The sequence below is a fragment of the Cibotium barometz genome, chromosome 7 (assembly GCF_041138505.1).
Source record: "Cibotium barometz isolate CiBa-2024 chromosome 7, ASM4113850v1, whole genome shotgun sequence".
Lineage (NCBI taxonomy): Eukaryota > Viridiplantae > Streptophyta > Polypodiopsida > Cyatheales > Cibotiaceae > Cibotium > Cibotium barometz.
The window spans coordinates 55,623,949-55,645,057 of record NC_141052.1 but is presented as its reverse complement, the minus strand read 5'-3'; the positions used below and the strand labels follow the sequence as shown (position 1 = coordinate 55,645,057).

Here is a 21,109-nt window from a genome sequence, read left to right as displayed (position 1 = left end):
AGATATGTCTCGTCAATGTGCAATGAATACAAAGTTCTTGACAAATTTCCTATAATAACTACATAATCCTAAGAATTAGAAGTCATGTATATCATGAGGTCTAGGCCAAGTGACAATGAACTCGACCTTCTTTGGAATAATTTACATGAATATCCTCGAGTGAGAATATATGTCCCAAGTACTCAATTTTGTCTTGAAAGAAACCACTCTTCTCATGATTGAGATAAAGTTGGTATTCTTTCAATATTATCTCTAGATGTTTCTTATGACCTTCAATAGTTTTGTTGAAGACTAGTATGTCGTCAAAGAGTACGACTACAAAATCTTGTTATTTAACAAATATACAATTTATCATACAGCTAAAAGTCAAAGGATCAATGTGAGTTCTAATTATAGTCTTCTTATACACATCTTCCTCAACCATTCTTACTTAATGATAGCCAAACTTAAGGTCAATTTTTCTAAATATTCTAGCCCAATTTATCCAATAAGTCGTCAACTCTAGGGATAGGGTAACTATTGTTTACATAATCTTGTTATGATTTATTATATAACTAAAAGTCATAGGAGCATTGGTAAGTTTAAAGGGCATTACCAAAATCTCATAATGACTAGATTGAGTCCTAATTGTAGCCTTATACACATCATCCTTAGCCATTCTTAGTTGATGATAGCTAGACCTAAGGTCAATTTTTCTAAATACCCTAGTCCCTCTTAATTTATCCAATAAGTCATCAACTCTAGGGATAGGGTACTATTCTTTATCATAATCTTTTTTAGAGCTTTATAGTTTATACACATATGGTAAGTGCCATTCTTTTTCCTGACCAAAAGTATGGGAGCACCTCTCTCTAAAAGTTCTTCTACTTATGGTGAGCTACAAGTGAGCTACTAGCTCACCCCATAAGGTGAGCTACTAGGTCTAATCAAACCTCTCTCTAAAAGTTCTTCTACTTATGGTGAGCTACTAGTGAGCTACAAGTGAGCTACTAGCTCACCCCATAAGGTAAGCTACTAGGTCTAATAAAACCTCTCTCTAAAATTTCTTCTACTTGATGTTGAAAAATCCGTTTGAAATTTGCGGAAACCACCCTGATTTTGCAACCATTAGGTCACATGAACTCATAAAAAGTGCATATTAATGTGGATCTCACTAAAATTTAGCTCCCAAATTCACTCTTTACCAACAGGGTATGTGCTCTGATATGATTTTTTAAAGTTGTCTTCTTGTCATTTATATTAAAACAAGTTTTACTAGATCTAGCTTTCAATCCTAAAGGGGTCACGTTAAAGAAATTTACCTAAGGGATATTAAAAAACCCCCCTTTTATGTATTTTGAGATTTGATACTTGATTGTAAATATAAGCATAAAAAAGTAGCCCTTATGTATGGATTTTTCCTCTTATGTAAATATAAGCATAAAAAAGTAACCCTTATTATGTATAGATTATTAATCTTTTCGAATTAGGAAACCCCTTACGCATGTGTACTTTTTGCAACTTCATGAAAATGATAAACCCTTATTTTGGAACTCTACAGAGTCTCTCTCTCTCTCTCTCTCTCTCTCTCTCTCTCTCTCTCTCTCTCTCTCTCTCTCTCTCTCTCTCTCTCTCTCTCTCTCTCAAAACTACCCAACCCCTTCTAGTGAGGGAGAGAAAGAAAAATAAGAGAGAAGAATGCATGAAAATAAGTAAACCTTCTATCTTTTGTGTGTGTGTGTGTGTGATAACATATGATATACTCATTGCATTGGTAATGCATAGTTAACCACGATGTTATTGAGGTGAGCTTTTAAGGGAACACTTTTGTAGGGCCAAAGCATTTGTGATGAGGTGTAAGGAGTTGGTGGGACACTAAGGTAAACAATGAGTCAAACTTTCATAGGCCTTAAAAGGTGAGCATTGGTCCCACTTAAGGTTCCTAAGTTTTCTGTGAATCTAGCATTAGAGCTTCTCATCATGGATGTAATAACATATGATGGACTAATTGCATTGATTTTGCATGGCAGAGATTGCGATGGTATTAAGGTGATATTTTAAGGGGATATTTATGTAGGGCAAGGCATTTGTGAGTAAGGAGCCATTGGGCCTATAAGGTAAGCAATGCGTCAAAATTTCACATGGCTCAAGGGTGAGTATTGACCACTCAAGAATGGTTGGCGTTCCTATTTTCCTTGAATCTTACATTAATCCTTCTCACCATGGATTGAAGAGGACATAGAGATTTTTGAAGATGCAGTTTCTTCATGTTAGTATTCAAATATAACTATTTCTCAAAAAACTTGAAAGGGCTTTTCTCTTCTCCCAAAAATATGACAAGGATTAAGTAGGCCCTAGGTTAAAGTGAACCTATATTCTCCCAAATGTGTGACTAGTAGTAAGTTGTGATGGTTGAGTGGCAAACAATCGGCAACTTGCACGTGTTGGGAAAAATGGTACAACTCAAAATCAACACATTTTGAATTATTTTCTCGTCCCTTAATGAGGGAAGGGTCTCAACTAGGGTTGCTTTTTGACGGCCAACCCTGACCTCAATCTTGCCTATTTTTGCCCCCTTGTAGTGTATTTATTGGTGGTCACTTGAAAAATTTGCAACAATTTAATGGCCAAAATATGACGGGCAACCTTGCAATCTTGCCAATTTGTGCCCCTGGTAGTGTATTTCTTGATGGTCACTTAAATTTGTGAAAGTTTTAACGGCTAAAATACCCAAAACTCGATGAAAATCGAACCCTTAATTTTAATTTGTGAATATGGGTACCAAATCTTCCATTGCATTAATTAATTACTTGAGACAAGCGAACCTTACCCAAACAAAAAAGAAAAGAAAAGAAAAACTAGTGTATGGGGCCAAAACCTTAGAAATTAGAGTGTATGGAGCTTGCGCCAGCCTCGTCATCGGACGCCGCCGCCTCTGTCTCACAGTTCAGTGACGAAATACAGAGGCGTGCGAATGCGAAGCTTTGGGGAGGTGGGTGCCGGAGGTCCGCATTCCGTACTCGCGAGACAAAATCTGGCTGGGTTCTGCCGAGCAGAGGAGGTCCGCGCCTACGACGCCGCCGTCGTTCTCCTCAGAGGGACCTCCTCAGCCGCCTTCCTCAACTTTCCCGACTCGCCGCCAGACCTGCCAACCGTCCTCACCTCCCCTCCCCTTGCACAATTCGAGCCACTGCAGCCGCTCTCGGCCACGCAATCCCGTATCCGGAGAGAGGAGCAGTGATGTTCAGCCCATTCAGTGGGCACTTAAAATTGGGTGGCTCGCCCACTTACTTGGGTGGCTCAGCTCGTTACAACCCACCCTAACCAAGAGGTCATCTTGACACCATATTGTGTGTGTGAGTGGCTCAGCTCATCACGACCCACTCTAACCAAGAGGTTGTGGGTTCGAACCCTAACACCGTAGGGTTATGTGTGCTAGTGGTGTACCTTCTAACTCTACTACATCCCATTCAAGGGGGGTTTTCAAAAATGTGTGTGTGTGTGTTGTGTGTGTGCACGCCATCACGTCCACTATATGGGAGGGAGTCAGTAGATTCCAAGTCAAAACAAGGTCCTTCTTGATATAAGAATTTTCTTGACAAAATAAATGCTAAAAAATAATATTTTTTCCAACCAATGAGAATAAAGGTGATGCTCAAAAGTAATTAACATTTAAAGTTAAGCAAATGCCAAGATGGCTTTCCCCCCCTCCTATTGTATGATATAGCCGATAGTCCTCCTCATCATCCTTGATCATGTGCAACTTTGCCATGTTATGTTAGAAATAGGGTTACAAGAATGTGTGCGTGCACACACACACACACACACACACACACACACACACACAATGGAGAAGTTCAAGGGAGCACACAATGAGATGATAGATAGATAATGAATGTGTACCTTAGAATTATAGTATGGAGTCAAAGGGTTATTGACCATACGACCCTAATGCAAAGAAGATAATTGTTAGTCATGACATGGTGTTTGAGGAACAACCTTGAACAAGGTGGAGGAGAGGGCTCCATCCACACTATCCTTCAACGAGGAAGTAGCCTAGCACTTAACCACTAGTGTGATAGTACCAACTCCACAAGAGGTGGATTCATCAAGAGAAGCCTGCAACACCTCATAAGGGGCCATATCATAAATGGGTGAAGCAGCTCTTCGATGGAAAGCTTCGTCTCGACAATCACAGAAGAGCCAGCATAGCTATTCGTAGATCTAAGAGAATAGAGGAGTAGAGAAGAGGGCCTCCACTCACATTGTCAATATGGCCTTGATAGTTGAGATAACGAAAGTACAGGAGAGGAAGCATAAGTAGATTCAAACTAGAGGGGGGCCATGGAGTCAGAGTTTGACTCAATTTTGAGAAACCACACTTGGGATTGTGTGGATCGTCCTGCAAAATAGAAGGTTATTGGCACCAAGTGGGTTTGGAAGGCCAAGTACAAGTTTGATAGTACATTGGATAATGGATAAGTACAAGGCAAGGCTTGATAGTACATTGGATAAGTTTAATAGTGCGTTGGATAAGCCTTGTCTTGAAGTACAAGGCAAGGCTTGTGGGAGAATGGTTTTGCATAGGTCGAAGGGTTCACCTTTTAAGACACATTTGCCCCCATAGCTAGATTAACCACTATTTGTACAACACTTGCCCTTGGCTAGTATTGCAAATGGATGTGAAGTCAAAATTTCTAAATGGCCATCTCAATGAGGAGGTGTAAGGTTCCTCCCTTTTAAAATTGGGAGGAACACTTAAGATAGTCCGCTAAGTCTTATCTTGGGAAAAATTTCTTATTCATCGACACCTTAACCCTGTAGAGATTCAAGGATACGATTCATAGGTATGACCTAGCTCTATCCCGCAGGGGGAGCGTGATTTCCTAAACATCAAATCACCCATAGGGCAATTGATCATAAATTGGGCAACTACTAGGCTTGATATCTAGGGACAACGCTTTTTTCCTCATCTTATGCAAGGCACAGCCGCTGACCTAGTTTTCTAGAATAGAGTTGCCCAAGAACCTAACTATCTAACGTAGGGCTTTTACTTAATCTGTTGGAAAGCTACCCGACTAATCGGGTCTACCGGTCCGTAGGATGGTGCCGTCAGGGCATCCCATCCTCCCACTTTCCACCCTACTCACGCATCAATTTGTTTTCTAATTAATACTACCACACTGTTTGACATAAATAAACATATTCCTTAATTAGGGCCCTTCTTCACAAGGTTTGTTAAAACAGCCTTCTTACACAATACAATCATACCAAAGACAAGATGTAATTATATAAAAAGTTTATACATGAACCAATTCCATACAAGCCAAACTGGCTCTCTTATTCTTATTCAGCCGATGATCTAGAATTCGGCCTTCCAGCCTCTACATGCTGGGCAAAACCCTACGGGACCATACACCTCATCGTCGGTCGGCTGGCGAGGACTCAAGCCGGCCTGTCGCCCTCTCAGGCTCCATCGCTCGATCCTCCCGCCCCTCAGAGGGATGTCTGCACACTAGGGTGGGCTTATTTACCGCACTAGCCTGGGCCCTCAGAACTAGGCAGCCTCATAATCTCTCGCCTCAATCGGCGATCCTTATTCTCCCAAAGGTATGAGGGATACCTTGGGCTATTCCTGGGCTTTGCTAAAAACGATGCCGCCCGGCTACACAAGCACGGAACGGAGTTAGCGTTGAAGCCAAAAAAAAATCTTGCTTTCCAAAGATAACAACTTCAATGCAATTTTCTAAATATAGCATTCACAATTCATGAAGAAAATAATTTCAACACAATTTATCGAATACAACATCACATAAGTCGTTACTTCATATAATTTTTATGTCCTTATTTTAAAAGAAAAAGACACCATTCATTAATACTAATTTAAGGAAAAATCTCTTCTTTTGAAAATTAACCAAGCTAACCTGGCCACCGTTTCCTTGAGGGGCTTGAAAAGGGAGGACTGGAGCCGCATTGGGCGCATCTCCCTCCATCTCGTTGTTACGTGCCCCTCTTGAGGCAATATTTTGCCGTCTCCGAGATAAGGCCATCCTAAGCGTCGCCTTGTAGAGCTCGCTGCTGCGATCGAAACGCTTCAGTCGGATCTGAATTCCGAGCTCGTTTGCTCACCGTACGAGCAAAAGAATATGGCGCACGAACCCTCGCTTGAGTCAAAAATCCCTTACTAAAGTCTACGCAAATGGGGGGGGGGAATTGTGAGATGTCCTTAAGGGCAAAGGCAAAAACGTGGAGAGGGCTGGGAGGGGTTGCTGCAAGCCTCTCTGTAAGTCTATTCACACGGGGGGGGGGGGGGGGGAGAGAAGAGTTAAGGATACTGGCCCATAGCAAGAGGAGGGTGGAGGAAAATTGGCTTATCTGAAAAGAGCCAAATGAGGGGGTGTGAGAGGGGTGGCTGCAAGGGCGGCGGTACTTGCAGCAAGTACGCTACGGCGGTACGGACGGCGGCACAACAGGGCATACGCTACACAGAAATGCGTGCCAACTGAGGAGCACCCCGGGGGTTTATATAGCTGAGGGGTGAGGGTGCGGGCGCTGCGCAAAGCAAGGACGAAAGGACGGTGTACCTTCAAAGGCTATGGATCAGTGGCCTACATGGGTCTACGGGAAAGGTACGGTGTCGGTTGTCTGGGAAAGGAGTGGTATGCATGTACCTTATTCGGTCTGGTGGGTGTCCACCTAAGGGTACGCGTGGACCATACAGTGGGCGGCCATCCTTTGGTTCTTGGGCGGCCATTGTACGGGCGCCCTAGTAAGTGTGTACGGACCAAATTTTGGGGTGGGGTACCCAAATTTGGGGCGCCCGCCTCGATTTGCGTGCCGGAGCGCCCCGGGGGGCGAAAATTTTTTTTGTCCGGGAGGTTCTCTTGGTCGCAGGGGTTCAGACCGTTCGTCAATCGGACATGCGGTCGTGTATTTATTAAGGTTTAAAGGTCGCCGTTTTTAACTAAAATGATTGAAATTAGCGTATAGGCTTGATCCGGTGTCCGTTTTGGATGCTGTAAAATCCTATATTAGGGTAAAATCGCGCGCAAATTCCAAATTTGGGCTCAGAATTTGAAGATTCTAAGTAGAAATGACTCAAATAATAAAATCATTGATATTTATACCATAAAAACTCATAATTACATGGACATTTCTTTATTAGTGAAGATGGGTACGTTACATCCTTCCCCCCTTAAAGAAATCGAGATGTCCTCATCTCGTCATGAATTGGGGATAATCCTTTAAGAGTGTAGCTTCATCTTCCCAAGTTGCATCCTCTTCAGGGTAATCTTTCCACTGAACTAGATGTTCTACAAGAGTTCTATTTCGGAGTTGCCTTTCCCTAGAATCTATAATGCTACTGGGCTGTAATTCAAGGACTCCTTGAGTAGGGATTACAACTTGTTCATCATCAAGAATATGATCGAGACTGGGGACATATGGCTTTAACAAACTTACATGAAATACATTATGGACTTTGATATGGGCTGGGAGTTGGAGTTTATAGGCACTTTTACCTAGACACTTGATAACTGTATAAGGACCACAATACCTAGGGCTGAGCTTCTTATATTTCCCAAGTGATAGAGAACTTCGTTTGGGTCGCACTCGTAGAAGAACTTTGTCTCCTTCCTTGAAGATCCTTTCAGACCTCTTGTTGTCAGCATAACGCTTTTGTCGATCTTGGGCAGCTTTAATATCCTTTTGGATAGCCTTGGTTTGTTCCTCCATCTCTTCGAGCATTTTCCTGGATGCCTCAACTCTTATGGTCGGATCAGAGAAATTTAGAGGAGACAAGCATTCTTGCCCATAGAGTGCTTTGAATGGTGACATTCCTATGCTTTGATGATAAGACGCATTGTAGGCAAATTCTACCAGAGGAAGGTATTGAATCCACCTTCTTGGTTCCCGTCCACAATATGCTCTGAGAATGTCTTCAATTACTTGATTGACTCTCTCAGTCTGGCCATCGGTCTCTGGATGATAAGCCGTGCTAAAGCAAAGTTGAGTCCCCAGAGCTTGAAATAAAGACTGCCAGAATTTTGAGGTGAAGTCAGAATCCCGATCACTTACTATCCTTTTTGGGAGACCATGAAGTTTGAGGACTTCCTTGATGAATATTCGAGCAACATCAGAAGCTTTGAAGGTCTTCTTTGCTGGTATAAGGTGAGCTACTTTGGTAAGTAAGTCCACTACTACTAGAATGGAGTCATATCCTCCTTGAACAGTGGGGAGACTTGTGACAAAATCCATACTAATGCATTCCCACTTCATTTGGGGAATATCTAAGGGTTGAAGCTTTCCAGGCATCTTGACCCTTTCAGCTTTGATCCTTTGGCATGAGAGACATTGTTTCAAGTACCGAAGCACATCATTTTTCAAGCCTGCCCAATGAAAACTCCTTCTTACCGCATTTAATGTTTTTGCATAACCTGGGTGTCCTGCAGCAGGGCTATCATGAGCTTCATGGAGGATTATTTTCTTTAAAGCAGGATCCTTAGGGATACATAGCCTGTGATTGAAGTAGAGGCTTCCTTCATGAGTGGAGTATCCCTTGATTAGATTCTTCTCTTTCTCTGAATGTCCCCCTTCTTCTACTAACTTTATCATCCTCTGATAATCTGGGTCATGAGATGAGACTTCTTCCACCTTGACCAGTATGGGATTATTTGGCATTGAAATTGCATTCAAGAAAGATTTGCGGCTAAGTGCATCAGCTACCACATTATCTTTCCCAGGGCGGAATTTGATGTCGAAATCATATTCTTGTAGAATTTCAATCCATCTCCTTTGCCACATGTTGAGGTTAGGCTGGGTGAAGATCCACTTTAGACTTTTGTGGTCAGTTACAAGCTGGAATTTGCCTCCCAAGAGATAATGTCTCCATAATTTGAGGCAATGAACAACTGCTAAGAGCTCCAAATCATGGGTGGCATAGTTTGCTTCATATTGCTTCAGCTTGCAGGAAGTATAAGCGACTGGTCTTCCTTCTTGGCCCAAGACACCACCAAGTGCTAGACTACTAGCATCGGTAACCACTTCAAATTCCTTGGAGAAATCAGGAAGCTTTAAGACTGGGGCAGAAGTAATAATGACTTTCAGCTGATCAAAGCTGTTTTGATGGATTGGCAGCCACACTATTTTGCAATCCTTCTTAAGAAGATCTGTCAAGGGTGCAGCTACCAAGGCATAATCTTTGATAAAAATCCTATACCAACCCGTGATTCCCAAGAATCCACGAACTTCACGAACTGATTTAGGGGGTGGCCATTCTAGAATATCCTTGACCTTGGCAGGGTCTACTGAGATGCCATCCTTGGAGACGATGAATCCAAGATACTCAATTTGATGAGTAAAGAAGGTACATTTGCTCTTCTTGGCATAGAGTTTGTGTCTGCGCAGCAATTGCAGAACTCTACGCACATGCTCCTCATGCTCTTCCATTGATTTGGAGTAGATTAAGATGTCATCAAAGAAAACAAGCACAAATTCATCCAGGTAAGGACGGAATATATCTTGCATTAGGCGGTTGAAGGTTGCAGGAGCATTGGTTAACCCGAATGACATTACAGTAAACTCATAGTGGCCATAACGGGTATTGAAGGCTGTTTTGGGTATATCTGCTTCCTTGACTTTGATCTGATAGTAACCAGACCTCAAATCTATTTTTGAGAAGACTTTGGCCCCATGAAGCCTGTCAAGAAGTTCATCGATGCGAGGGATAGGATACTTATTCTTGACAGTGACTTGATTGAGCCCTCGATAATCTATGCAGAGGCGGAGAGTCCCGTCCTTCTTTTTTTGGAAAAGAACAGGTGCTCCCCAAGGAGAGCTACTGGGGCGTACAAATCCTTGTTCAATGAGTTGGGAAAGTTGCTCCTTAAGTTCAATGGCTTCAGGAAGGGAAATTTTATAGGGAGTTTTTGAGACGGGTTGAGCTCCAGGGATCACCTCGATTTCATGGTCGACTTCTCGAGGAGGCGGTAACCCTGTAAGCTCGTCAGGGAAGATGTCAGAGAATTCTTGGAGCCAAGAGGGTTCTGTCTCCATCCTAGGTTCAATAACTTTGTTGAGTTTGACTAAGAAAACTTGCTGACCCTTACGTGTTCCCTTGAGAAGATGTTTTCCTATGATCCCCTGAACAGATATTACTTGGCCATGCTCATTTTCAAAAGTGATACTCCCCTGGTTACAATGAATGCTAGCTTTGTTTGCAATTAACCAATCCATCCCAAGGATTCCATCATAAATTCCTAGTGGCAAGACTCTAAAGTGACCATGAGTTTGCTCATTACCCAGCTCAAAATCAAGGTTTCCTATAGAGTGGCGAGATACTACTTCTTTCCCACTGGCTAACTCTACAATCATTTTTCTAGCTGTTTTTTGACTCAAGTTTAATTTTTGCAAGCACCTAGGAGAAAGGAATGAATGGCTACTGCCACAATCAATCAAAAGCTGAAATGGCTTATCGTGATGAGTGGCGGGGGCTTGGATTACACCAAATTGTTTATTCGGACCTTGGTGTTCTACCGCCGCATGGACGGTGGCGCGCTCTTCTTCAGCCGTTTCCAAGGTCGGTTCTTCACTTATAACACAGGCAGTTCTAGCAACTGTTCCTCCGCGGCCTCTGCCACGGCCACTGCCTCTTGCACCTTGGTGGGTAGGGGTTCCACGGCCTTGATTTCCTCTGTTACCTTGGGGAAATGATGTTGCCATCTTGGGACAGTTGGCTCTAAAGTGTCCCGGCTCATTGCACTCAAAACACAGAGGGCCTTCTCTGGAAGAAGCAGCATACGAGCGGGGGGCAAAAGAGTTGCCTTGTCGCCCTCTGTTGTAGTAGGGAAAATTCTGTTGAGGTTTCTTGTAGGGTTGATCTCTAAGGTTTGCCTCAGGGTAAGATCTCTTTTGATTCTTCGGTTTGTTAGCCTTCATTTCTTTCACAAGGGGCTTAGCTCGTATGAGAGCATCCTGTAATGTGCTTGGCCTCATTGCTTCAAGGCGGGAATCTAGGGGTTCATTTAGCCCTTGGCAGAAACGAGCCACTTGCTGGGAAGTAGTCATAGCTGGGGCATACTTCCGAAGGGTAATAAATTTGGAATAGTAGTCCTCAAGAGTTAAGCTACACTGTCTAAGACTAAAAAACTCATTCATCTTTATGGACTCATGGGATGGAGGAAGATATCTTTCCTTCACTGCCTGCTTGATGTCTTCCCATGTTTGAGAATGCTCGGTGACTTCCTTGTCACGGCACCACTGTTTCCACCAGAGTTTAGCATCTCCAATGAGGCGAAACCGTACCGGCAGCAGAGAAATAATCGTCCATCGCCTCAATCCAGACTTCAGCATCCTTCTCAACCTTTGAACCTTCTCCTTTAAAGGAGGGAGGTTGCATTTGCTTGAGCAGGAGCTTCTTCTCCTGGGTATCGGTGTAAAGCGCATTGGGAGGTGGAGGGTGGTCGTCCTGGCCATCATCGTAAAAACATTTTTTAAGATTACAAGATTCATATTTGCACAACGCTTAATTTTTGGAGAGTAAAACATTGAAATTATTTTATTTCCAAATATTTACAAGGACAAGTTTTATTACAAAGTTCTGAGACTATAATCAGTCTTATTTGCTATGAAGGGAAATTCCTAGGCTTGACTATGACATAAGGGTAGAGCGGTCCACATAGGTGAAATATGGGGGTTCCGATGTAGTTTCTAAGACTCTAAAAAGTGATGGTAAGGGTGGTAAACTCTGGATTGGGGTAGGTCCCAACACTGCTACTCTATCAGCAGGTAAGACCTGCATCACTTTGTCATACACCCAACGATCCTGAGGTATGCGAACCCCATCTATAGTCACCGAGGTGTCTGCCCAGGGGGTACCGACGAACCAAAATAAGCGGATCATCTTCAGCTTCTCAATCCAACGAATCCGCTTAAGGTCGGTGGTGAGGTTCCCAATCTGATCTGCTCGGATGATGAAGTATCTCGGCCCACGACTCCAGAAATCTCTACCCCATCCTCTCTGAATACGAGAGAAATGAGGGAGGGATATCTTCTCTAATATCTGCACCATGGTATCGCGGAACTCGAAATTCGAGGAGTGACTAGCAGTCTCGAAGATGCATTGGAAAACTAGAAATTTGGAGTAGGTATCTTCCTCTTCCTACAATCATTCAAACATCAATTTAATTTATTTGTTTTAGTAGGATGTCTTTACTAATTAGCATTATGTTAGGTAAAACATTTATTACAAAACAGTCCTTAAACTGCAATTCCTAGGAGCCAAACAGGCTCTGATACCAATTGTAAGGTTCCTCCCTTTTAAAATTGGGAGGAACACTTAAGATAGTCCACTAAGTCTTATCTTGGGAAAAATTTCCTATTCATCGACACCTTGACCCTGTAGAGATTCAAGGATACGATTCATAGGTATGACCTAGCTCTATCCCGCAGGGGGAGCGTGATTTCCTAAACATCAAATCACCCATAGGGCAATTGATCATAAATTGGGCAACTACTAGGCTTGATATCTAGGGACAACGCTTTTTTCCTCATCTTATGCAAGGCAAAGCCGTTGACTTAGTTTTCTAGAATAGAGTTGTCCAAGAACCTAACTATCTAACGTAGGGCTTTCACTTAATCTGTTAAAAAGCTACCCGACTAATCGGGTCCACCCGTCCGTAGGATGGTGCCGTCACGGCATCCCATCCTCCCACTTTCCACCCTACTCACGCATCAATTTGTTTTCTAATTAATACTACCACACTGTTTGACATAAATAAACATATTCCTTAATTAGGGCCCTTCTTCACAAGGTTTGTTAAAACAGCCTTCTTACATAATACAATCATACCAAAGACAAGATGTAATTATATAAAAAGTTTATACATGAACCAATTCCATACAAGCCAAACTGGCTCTCTTATTCTTATTCTGCCGATGATCGCTCCATCGCTCGATCCTCCCGCCCCTCAGAGGGATGTCTGTACACTAGGGTGGGCTTATTTACCGCACTAGCCTGGGCCCTCAGAACTAGGCAGCCTCATAATCTCTCGCCTCAATCGGCGATCCTTATTCTCCCAAAGGTATAAGGGATACCTTGGGCTATTCCCGGGCTTTGCTAACGATGCCGCCCGGCTACACAAGCACGGAACGGAGTTAGCGTTGAAGCCAAAAAAATGCTTGCTTTCCAAAGATAACAACTTCAATGCAATTTTCTAAATATAGCATTCACAATTCATGAAGAAAACAATTTCAACGCAATTTATCGAATACAACATCACAAAAGTCGTTACTTCATATACTTTTTATGTCCTCATTTTAAACGAAAAAGACACTATTCATTAATACTAATTTAAGGAAAAATCTCTTCTTTTGAAAATTAACCAAGCTAACCTGGCCACCGTTTTCTTGAGGGGCTTGAAAAGGGAGGACTGGAGCCGCATTGGGCGCATCTCCCTCCATCTCGTTGTTACGTGCCCCTCTTGAGGTAATATTTTGCTGTCTCTGAGATGAGTCCATCCTAGGCGTCGCCTTGTAGAGCTCGCTGCTGCGATCGAAACGCTTCAGTCGGATCTGAATTCCGAGCTCGTTTGCTCACCGTACGAGCAAAAGAATATGGCGCACGAACCCTCGCTTGAGTCAAAAATCCCTTACTAAAGTCTGCGCAAATGGGGGGGGGGATTGTGAGATGTCCTTAAGGGCAAAGGCAAAAACGTGGAGAGGGCTGGGAGGGGTTGCTGCAAGCCTCTCTGTAAGTCTATTCACACGGGGGGGGGGGGGGGGGGGGGGGGGGAGAAGAGTTAAGGACACTGGCCCATAGCAAGAGGAGGGTGGAGGAAAATTGGCTTATGTGAAAAGAGCCAAATGAGGGGGTGTGAGAGGGGTGGCTGCAAGGGCAGCTGTACTTGCAGCAAGTACGCTACGGCGGTACGGACGGCGGCACAACAGGGCATACGCTACACAGAAATGCGTGCCGACTGAGGAGCACCCCGGGGGTTTATATAGCTGAGGAGCACCTCGGGGGTTTATATAGCTGAGGGGTGAGGGTGCGGGCGCTGCGCAAAGCAAGGACGAAAGGACGGTGTACCTTCAAAGGCTATGGATCAGTGGCCTGCATGGGTCTACGGAAAACGTACGGTGTCGGTTGTCTGGGAAAGGAGTGGTATGCATGTACCTTATTCGGTCTGGGTGTCCACCTAAGGGTACGCGTGGACCATACAGTGGGCGGCCATTGTACGGGCGCCCTAGTAAGTGTGTACGGACCAAATTTTGGAGCGGGGTATCCAAATTTGGGACGCCCGTCTCGATTTGCGTGCCGGACCGCCCGGGGGGGGGCGAATTTTTTTTTTGGTCCGGGAGGTTCTCCTGGTCGCAGGGGTTCAGACCGTTCGTCAATCGGACATGCGGTCGTGCATTTATTAAGGTTTAAAGGTCGCCGTTTTTAACTAAAATGATTGAAATTAGCGTATAGGCTTGATCCGGTGTCCGTTTTGGATGCTGTAAAATCTTATATTAGGGTAAAATCGCGCGCAGATTCCAAATTTGGGCTCAAAATTTGAAGATTCTAAGTAGAAATGACTCAAATAATAAAATCATTGATATTTATACCATAAAAACTCATAATTACATGGACATTTCTTTATTAGTGAAGATGGGTACGTTACAGGAGGTTTATGTGGCACAACCACCTAAGTTTGAGATACCCAAGAAAACAAAGTGTGCTAACTTTGGAAGGCATTGTACGGGCTTAAACAAGCCCTTTGGGCATAGTACCAATAGATAGATGCTTTCTTTATAGGTATTGGTCTTTCTAATTAGATGCATATTTATATATTTTCTCTGAACAAGGCACATACATGATCATTGTCCTATATGTGGATGACCTCATTATGATGGGGAGCCATGAAGAGAAGATCCAAAAAACATAGGAGATGTTGAGTTTAGAGTTTGATATGATAAACCTTGGGCTTATGCATTTCTGTTTGGGGATAGAGGTCTGGAAAGAGTAAGATAAATCTTTCGATTCTCAGCAAAATTATGTAAGAGAAATTCTGAATGCATTTGGCATGGCTGTGGTTACACCCATGGAGGTTGATGTGAAGCTTTCTGTTGAAGTTGCTCATCCATTGGTGGATATGAAGGAGTATAGGAAGTTGGTGGGGAGATTGATCTTCCTATATAATACACGGCCTCATATTAGCTTTACAATTGGTGTCCTTAGCAGGTTCTCAAATTAGCAATCAAGAGAACCACTGGAAGGCAGGGATCTCATAGGGATGCGGGTGTTGAAATACATCAAAGGTACCATTGGATATGGCATCACTTACGAATCAGGCAATTCCTTGAGTGGATTTTGTGACTCAAATTGGGCAGGAGATTGTGATAGAAGGAAATTAGTTTTTGGCTACTGTTTTCTTATTGGGTTTGGAATTACATCCTGGATCAACAACAAGAAGCAACCTACAGTGGCACTTTCTTCTATAGAGGCTGAGTACAAGGCAACATACTTTCTTCATGTGAAGCAGCCCGATTGAGGAGGATCTTAGGAGACATGGGTGTTTCTCAAAAGGGAGCGAAAAATGTTGCTATACAACAATTAGAGTTGCATGAATATCACCAAGAACCTGAAATTTCATGCTCACACGAAGCACATCGAGATTTAGTATCATTATGTGTGTGACCTTATGATGGAGAGGTAGAGATTCGGTATCATTATGTGCATGACCTTATCATGGATGTAAGAGAGATTTACTGGAGCGCTATCTTCATCGACTCGGCGTTGGACCGAAGAGGGCATTGAGGGGGGGGTGTTGGAAAAGCATTTGCTCAATGCTCCACCCTTGTGATGTTTCTGCGGCGGTGGGTGACGGATGTGCTCTATTTTGCAAGGCCCCCTGTATATGAGGAGTAGCCGTTGTGGTGAGCACCTAGGCACCCGACAGTTCCTAGTTTTGACGCTAGATGTGGTTGCCAAGTGTGGCCAGATGGTTAGGAGACGGATTATGTAGACTTGGGACTCTACCAAGTAGGATGCATGCTTGTACGGACTAAGTGACCACATTATGTGGGCGTTGGACATCAAACCAAGGACATAATGTTCTCGGGTTATGGGATGTTTATATTTTGTACTTCATACTTCATAGTTCATAGTTCATAATACATATATCTCATCATGGGTAGGGTCCGATGACGATCGACCTACCACATGTATCCCATCTTGGTAGGGATACATGTGGTCGTGTGGGTAGGGTCCGATGATGAACGACCTAACGTATAGGGTACTATATATGCGAGGATTTGTGGAACTTCATAATCATCGAGTTTATTAGGTTCAAGCACTCTTGTAAGCAAAACATCCTCCATCCAGAGTCTGTCTAGATTATCATCAAAGCTCCTTACCAAGAGCACACGGGTGAGCAGACACCATTAGTTTGTAATCAAGGTTTTACAAGTAGTAATATTGTTTACTTCCCACTTCTTTCTGCAATTCAGTGCTTTGTATTATGTTGATCCACCTTCCACACTACAATGTATTCTTACATAGTGTAAGAAATCAATGTAGTCTTTACTAACTTTAACACAGAATGATGATCCAAATGCTACATCCAGCGGATATTGGATAGCATCAAAGCGACATCGGAAAGGTCATAAGTGCACCCAAGCTTTAGATTGCATGGGCCAATCAGAAAAATACTAGACCTCTAACGTTGTAAACCAATTTTGTGAGCATAAATTTAAGGTGGCATCTTTTCATTGGTTGAAAAATGCAGTTTTTGGATCTTCATGGCTGAGGATGTGATCATTGTGCCATATAAAATTTCTTTTTTAATAAAGAATCCATTTTTCGAGCAAAGATTTTTTTTTGACCAAAACCAAATATGTGTATGAAAATACTAGAGCTCTTTGTAAAATAATTTTGTGAGCACAAAATTATGGTGGTATCTTGTCACACTGGTTGAAAAAAAGTAATTTTCAGATCTCCATGATATGGGGATTGCAATCATTGTTTGAAAGAAATTTCTTTTTCAACAAGACAAAATAAAGGATTTATTTTTTGAGCAAACAATTTTTTTAAAAAGGCCAAGACTAGTTTTGTATGAAGAATGTTGCTTAATTGTCGAGATTATAACCTCTCTTTAAATAAAGGTGTGGTCAATCTCCAATTGAGATCAATTTCAATTGGTAAAAAGTGGTGGAAATGGCGAGCTTGTCCATGGATGGTGTTGTCCTGTTGGCTTTTTAAACCTTGAAAACCTATAGTGAAAAAGTTGAAATTGCATTAAAAAAAGATGAAATGCTTCTTTTTTTTTTTTTTTTTTTGGGGGGAGAGGGGTACCCGGTATAGAGAAACACAGCATCTCTGTCTGTCTGTCTCTCTCTCTCCATTAGATTGGGACTGCCTCTTCTGATTCGCTTGGCGCCACCCAAGTGCCAGAACTAATGGATGGACGGAAGCCACAGTGCAAGTTGGGTTCAAGTTATGTTAAGACTCGAGAGAAAGCAGAAGAGCCTTGTGCGATAAAAGAACAATCAGAACAACAACAACAACAGCAGCAGCAGTGGCGATGGTGGTGGCGGAGGTGGTGTTGGTTGGGAGATGCTTAGCTCAAAGAAGGCACTCCCTTTTTTGGAGGAAGGGATGCCGCCCATTCAACTTTTGGTTGAAGGCTTGGCAAGCATCTTGCGCAAGTGCAGGATGGAGAAAAACCTAGAGCAGGCGCTGCGCTTGCATGCCTACATGCGTGACAGCGGGCTGGACGCCCACACATCACTGGGGAACTCCCTTGTCTCGATGTTAGTGGAAGTTGGAAGCATGTGCCATGCCCAGGCTGTCTTTGACAGGCTGGTGCATCAGGATGAGAGTTCATGGAATTCTCTCATTATAGGTCATGTTAAAGATGGGGAGTTCCAGCATGCTCTCACCCTCTACCAGAAAATGCACCAGGATGGCTCTCTACATCCCAGTGAGTACGCTTTCGTGTCCTTACTCAAGGCTTGTGCTACACTTAAAGATCTGGAAATAGGCTGCGAAATACATGCCGAGATTGGTGAACTGGGGTTGCTGCAAAAAGACGTTTTCGTTGGCAGCACACTGGTCGATATGTATGCCAAATGTGGCTCCCTCACAAAAGCAAAGGAGGTGTTTGACAAGCTCCCGATTCGAAATGTAGTCTCGTGGACTGCAATAATCGCAGGATATGCCCAACATGGGCATGGTGAGGAGGCTCTCTTTTGTTTGGAACAGATGCAACACCAAGGCATCTCTCCAACTTCTGTCACATTTATCTGCAGCTTGAAAGCTTGTGGCAGCATAGGTTCCAAAGATAAGGGCCGAGAAATACACGCTGATGTTGTTAGAAAAGGATTTTTGGAAAGAGATGCTTTTGTTAGCAGCACCTTAGTCGATATGTATGCTAAATGTGGCTTGCTTGCGGAAGCACAAGAAGTGTTGGACAAGCTTCCAGTTCGAGACGTGGTTTCATGGACTGCACTAATAGCAGGATATGCAGAGTCCGGGCATGGAGAGGAAGCACTTGCCTGTTTTGATCAGATGCAACATGAGGGGATCTCTCCCAATGCTGCGGCATTTGTTTCCAGCTTGAAAGCTTGTGGTAGCACAGGAGCCAGAGACAAGGGCACAGAAATACATGCTGAGATCACCAGAAAAGGACTGGAAAAAGACCTCTTCATTGGCAACACCTTAGTCGACATGTATGCCAAATGTGGCTCTCTTGCAAAAGCACAGAAAGTCTTTGACAAGCTCGTGGTTCGAGACGTAGTTTCATGGAATGCATTAATTGCAGGGTATGGGGAGTACAGGTGTTGCGAAGAAGCATTCAGCTGTTTTGAACAGATGCAACATGAAGGTGTCTCTCCAAATTCTGTCACATTTGTTTGCAGCTTGAAAGCTTGTGGCAGCATCGGTGCCACTGACAGGGTTTGTGAAATACATGCTGAGATTGTCAGAAAAGGGTTGGAAGGTGGCCCCTTTATTGAGAGCACCTTGGTTGATTTGTATGCTAAATGTGGTTTGCTTGCTGAAGCACAGGAACTGTTTGACAGGCTTTCAGTTCAAACTGTAGTTTCCACAAATGCATTAATTGCAGGATATACCGAACACGGCCATGCTGAGGAAGCGCTCAACTGTTTCAAACAGATGCAACATGAGGGCATCTCTCCAGATGCTATCACACTTGTTTGCAGCTTGAAAGCTTGTGGCAGCATAGGAGCCACAGTAAAGGGACAAGAAATACATGCTATGGTTGCCAGAAAGGGGTTGGAAAAAGAATTCCATATAGCCAACACCTTGGTCGATATGTATATTAAATGTGGCTCACATGCAGAAGCACAGGAAGTGTTTAACTTCCTTCCAGTGAGAGATGTGTTCTCATGGACTGCACTAATAACAGGATATTCGGAACATGGGCATGCTGATGAAGCACTCAACTGTTTTGAACAGATGCAACTCGATGGCATCTCTCCAGATGCTGTTACATTCATTTGCAGTTTGACAGCTTGTGGCAGCATAAGGGCCACGGTCAAGGGACGAAAAATACATGCTGAGATTGCAAGAAAGGGTTTAGAAAAAGAGCTTCTTATTGGCAACACCTTGGTGGATATGTATGCTAAATGTGATTGGCTTGCAGAAGCACAGGAAGTGTTTGACAAGCTTCCAGATCGAGATGTGGTATCATGGAATGCACTAATTGCTGGATATGCCGAAGATGGGCGTGGTGAGGAAGCACTTTACTGTCTTGAACAGATGCAACAGGAGGGTGTCTCATCTAATGCTGTCACACTTGTTTGCAGTTTGACAGCTTGTGGCAGCATAGGAGCCGCAGACAGGGGCCAAGAAATCCATGCTGAGATAGCCAGAAAAGGGTTTTCAGAATGGGACGCTTATGTAGGCAGCACCTTAGTTGATATGTATGCTAAATGTGGCTTGCTTGCAACAGCACAGGAAGTATTTGACAAGCTTCCAGCACGAGCCGTGGTCACCTGGAATGCACTCATGGCAGGATATGCTCAGCTTGGAGAGAGTGAAAATGTTTTCTACATCTTTAATGAAATGATTGGGGAAGGTATAAAACCAGATCTGGTCACATTTGTTAGCGTTCTTAATGCATGCAGTCATGCAGGTCTAGTGGAGAAGGGCGAGATGTACTTCGAAGCCATCATCAATGACTATGGTTTCATGCCAATTCTTGAGCATTATTCTTGCATGGTTGATCTCCTTGGCCGTGCAGGCCATGTGGACAAGGCAGTAGCAATGATCAAGAAGATGCCACTCCATCCTGGTATTGTGTTGTGGCTTACTGTGTTGGGTGCTTGTAGAAAGTGGGGTAATGTGGAGCTTGGAAGACATGCCTTTGAACATGCAGTGCGATTGGATGAAAAGGATGCTGCAGCGTATGTTTGCATGTCGAACATCTATTCGGATGCTGTCATGCAGGAAGACGCGAACAAAGTTGAGGCAATGAGAGTGGAAAAACAAGCATGGAATACAACAGGATTTGCATGGTGGATGGATGCTACTTAGCTGCAGAATTTTGCATCCCTCTCTGGCTGGGGAGAAGACAAGGCTTGCCATTTGAAGGTGCGTATAGAATAAGCCTTATCAATTCCTCACATGGAGGTAAAAGTTAAAGTTCGTGTGGGCCATTGGCAATCGTCTAAATTTTCTTGAGATCAATTTGAATACCATCATGATGATATAGCTTGAGTGTAGTAGTTTTTTGTTTTAATATTTCAGATTAACACATCTTAGTATCAACAAGAAGAACTTCTCTAAGGATTGTTAAGCCTATTTTGACATGTTGTAAATGTTTCTTAGGAGTACATCCATACATGAGGATGCCATCCAGGAAGATAGTAAATATTCCAAGGTATGCATGATACTGATTAATCATCACATGTTGGAAAGTTTTCAAATGCATTCCAAGAATGCATAAATAGTTGTCTCCTCTTTCCTTATCCAAATTGGTGATATCTAATTTGAAGATTAAGTTTGATGCACCATTGTGAGGACCCCCACCCCCTATATACAATAAAATACGTCTTCTCGAGGTACGGTAATGATGCCTACACGTATCGGGTAGAGAGTCCCACCTAGGGGCGTCATATACAGTGTTCT

The 21,109-nt window shown here is 43.2% G+C and overlaps 1 protein-coding gene across 1 annotated transcript; it reads left to right on the top strand.

Annotated features, from left to right (window-relative positions):
* The first annotated feature begins 17,253 nt into the window (after positions 1-17,253).
* On the top strand, positions 17,254-20,758 carry LOC147637206 (pentatricopeptide repeat-containing protein At2g33680-like). Its single transcript, XM_086800819.1, has one exon. It carries the CDS (start codon positions 17,573-17,575, stop codon positions 20,513-20,515), a length of 2,943 nt encoding a protein of 980 aa, XP_086656945.1. The 5' UTR covers positions 17,254-17,572; the 3' UTR covers positions 20,516-20,758.
* Positions 20,759-21,109: the final 351 nt, after the last annotated feature.